Source organism: Durio zibethinus, chromosome 16 (assembly GCF_047325235.1).
Source record: "Durio zibethinus cultivar Kanyao isolate XHJ-2024 chromosome 16, ASM4732523v1, whole genome shotgun sequence".
NCBI classification, from domain to species: domain Eukaryota; kingdom Viridiplantae; phylum Streptophyta; class Magnoliopsida; order Malvales; family Malvaceae; genus Durio; species Durio zibethinus.
In genome coordinates this window covers 9262607-9265273 of record NC_143177.1, presented here as the reverse complement: position 1 = coordinate 9265273, position 2667 = coordinate 9262607, and the positions used below count along the sequence as shown (strand labels likewise).

Sequence of the window (2667 nt, the reverse complement as noted above, 5' to 3'; positions counted from 1 at the left end):
AAGTCAAGTGTATAGAGATAAAGTGGAAAATTTTCTTAATTTTGCATTTGAGAATACAAGTGAAGATGATATGATATTTTGCTCATGTGTGAAGTGTGGTCAATGTCAAAAATAAGCCTATTAAGGTTTTACGCTATTTTCCATTAATACCAAGACTTCAACGACTCTTCATGTCTTTCAAAACTGTAGATTCAATGAGGTGGCATCATGAGAAATAGACAGATGATGGATCATTGAGGCATCCTATAGATTCATTAGCATAGAAATAATTTCATTCTAGGTTTTCAGACTTTGCATCTGATCTTTAAAATATTATGCTTAGACTAGCATCTGATTGATTTAACCCATTCAAAATGATGAGTACTTCTTATAGTACTTAGCCAGTTGTATTGATTTCTTACAATTTACCACCATAGATTGCTATGAAGCAATACTCATTTATATTGTCTATGATAATTCTCAGAGAAAAAGGTTCGGGTAATGATATAAACATCTACTTACAACCTCTTATTAAAGAGTTAAAGCAATTATAGGAAGGAGTTGAAACCTATGATGCATAAAAAAAAAAAAAAAACTTCAATATGCATGTTGCTTTATTATGGAATATCAACTATTTTCCTACTTATGTGAATTTATCTGGTTAGAGTACAAAAGGTTGTTATGGTTGTCCATGTTGTGCTACACAGACATGTTCGAAGTGGTTACCTAATAGTAAAACGTCCTGTTATATGGGACATCATCGATGGTTAGATGATAATCATCGATTTAGATTTCAAAAACATCTCTTTGATGGAACTAAAGAGTTAAGGAGATCACTTTTACCCATTAATGGGTCTAATATCTTGTCAAAGTTAAAAATATCAATTTCACTTATGAAAAAATGCCTCTATCAAAGAAAAGAGTGAAAGACATCTTTGAAGGTGTCTAGTTTATATTACGCATGTTAGTGATACTGATACTAACGTTAGTGATTTGATGTTTAAAGTGATGAAAAGGATGATGAAAAAGATGACCCCAATAAGTCTGAGTTGTGAAAAAAAAAAGAAATATCTTTTTTGAGTTGCCTTATTAGGAATATAATTTATTATGCCATAACTTTGATTTGATGCACAAAGAGAAAAATGTTTGCGAAAATTTTATCGGGATAATTCTCAATGTGAATAGAAGATCAAAAGATGACTTAAAGAGTCAACTTGACCTAGTTGATATAAGGATTCACCCTAACCTTCATCCGAAGTTATTTTCTAATGGTAAATATCGATTGTCTGTTGCTTATTTTGGGATTTTTAAATCTAAAAAAGATGTGTTTTGCAAGGTTTTGAAAAATGTCAAAGTTCTAGATGGCTATGCATCAAATATATTGAAATGTGTGAATCTGAAATAGCAAAAACTTTTTTCATTGAAGTCACATGATTTTCACATTTTGATGCAAGACTTACTTACAATTGCTTTACATTCATCAATGTTAAAGCAAGTCACTTCTGTGGTAATTGAATTGAGTAACATATTTAAATCTCTATGTGGGAAATGTATGAATGTGGAAAAGCTTGACAAACTTCAAGATCGAGCCACGATTACTTTATGCCATTTAAAGAAGATTTTCCCTCAAAGTTCTTCACTATTATGATGCATTTGGTTATCCACCTTTCATATGAAGCAAAAATCGGTGGGCCAATTTATCATCGATGGATGTATCCTATCAAAAGGTATTATTGTTTAATAGATTGATTAGGTTTTTATTGATGATCATGCCACTCTAGTTAAAAAGATATATGACTAATGTTTTATACGATAGGTTTTTTGAGAGGTTAAAGTCTTATTGTCGTAACAAACGCTATCCAGAAAGTTCTATTTCTAAAGGATATTTAGTAGAAGAATGTATGACATTTTATTCTCGTTATTTGGAAGATGTAGAAATGAGATTTAATAGACCATCGAGAAATGTCGATATACAGCAACATGACTCTGCCTATAGGTCTCTTTATCAAAGTTTTGGACAACCAATAGGCAAAGCTGAAATGATGGAGTTAGATGATAAATCTTGGGCACAAGCACATCGATATGTTCTTTTTCATCATGATGCTATTGAATCATTTCGCATGTAAGTTTTTTAGCAAGGAAATTATTCATTACATTAACCATAATTTATTCTATTTTTTTATTGTTAATACTTTATCATGACGCTTTGTAGTGAGTATAGAAATAATTTGAGAGGTCCTGCTCATTATCGACGATCAAACCCTCGAAAGCTTGATAAGTTGTTTGTCAAAAACTTTCATGAATGGTTAAGAGCAACTGTAAGTAATACCATACTTCCCTTTATGACAAATTTACATAGAATGCTTATGATATAATTAACATTAATAACATATATATATTTATTCCACTTTTATAGGTTTGGAGTGTAAGGCTTGTTAGTGAAGAGGTGAAGTGTCTTTTATAAGGTCCAAACAGGATTGTGAAATGATACAAAGGTTTTATCATCAATGGATTTAGATTTTACATTAAATCCCATGAGAGATTTAGCAATATACAAAATTTATAAGTTGTTGTTACTTTATCAAACTACTAGCTATGCTAGTGCTAGGACACAAACCCTTTAGAGGATAATGTTGACTATTATGGTATGATTAATGACATCATTAAGTTGGATTATTATGGCAAGTG

The 2667-nt window shown here is 30.8% G+C and overlaps 1 protein-coding gene across 1 annotated transcript; it reads left to right on the top strand.

Moving 5' to 3' along the window:
- The first annotated feature begins 1491 nt into the window (after positions 1-1491).
- On the top strand, positions 1492-2169 carry LOC149514274 (uncharacterized). Its single transcript, XM_089745006.1, has 2 exons — positions 1492-1706; positions 1796-2169. The coding sequence occupies exons 1-2, from the start codon at positions 1582-1584 to the stop codon at positions 2103-2105; spliced, it is 435 nt and encodes a 144-aa protein (XP_089601132.1). The 5' UTR covers positions 1492-1581; the 3' UTR covers positions 2106-2169.
- Positions 2170-2667: the final 498 nt, after the last annotated feature.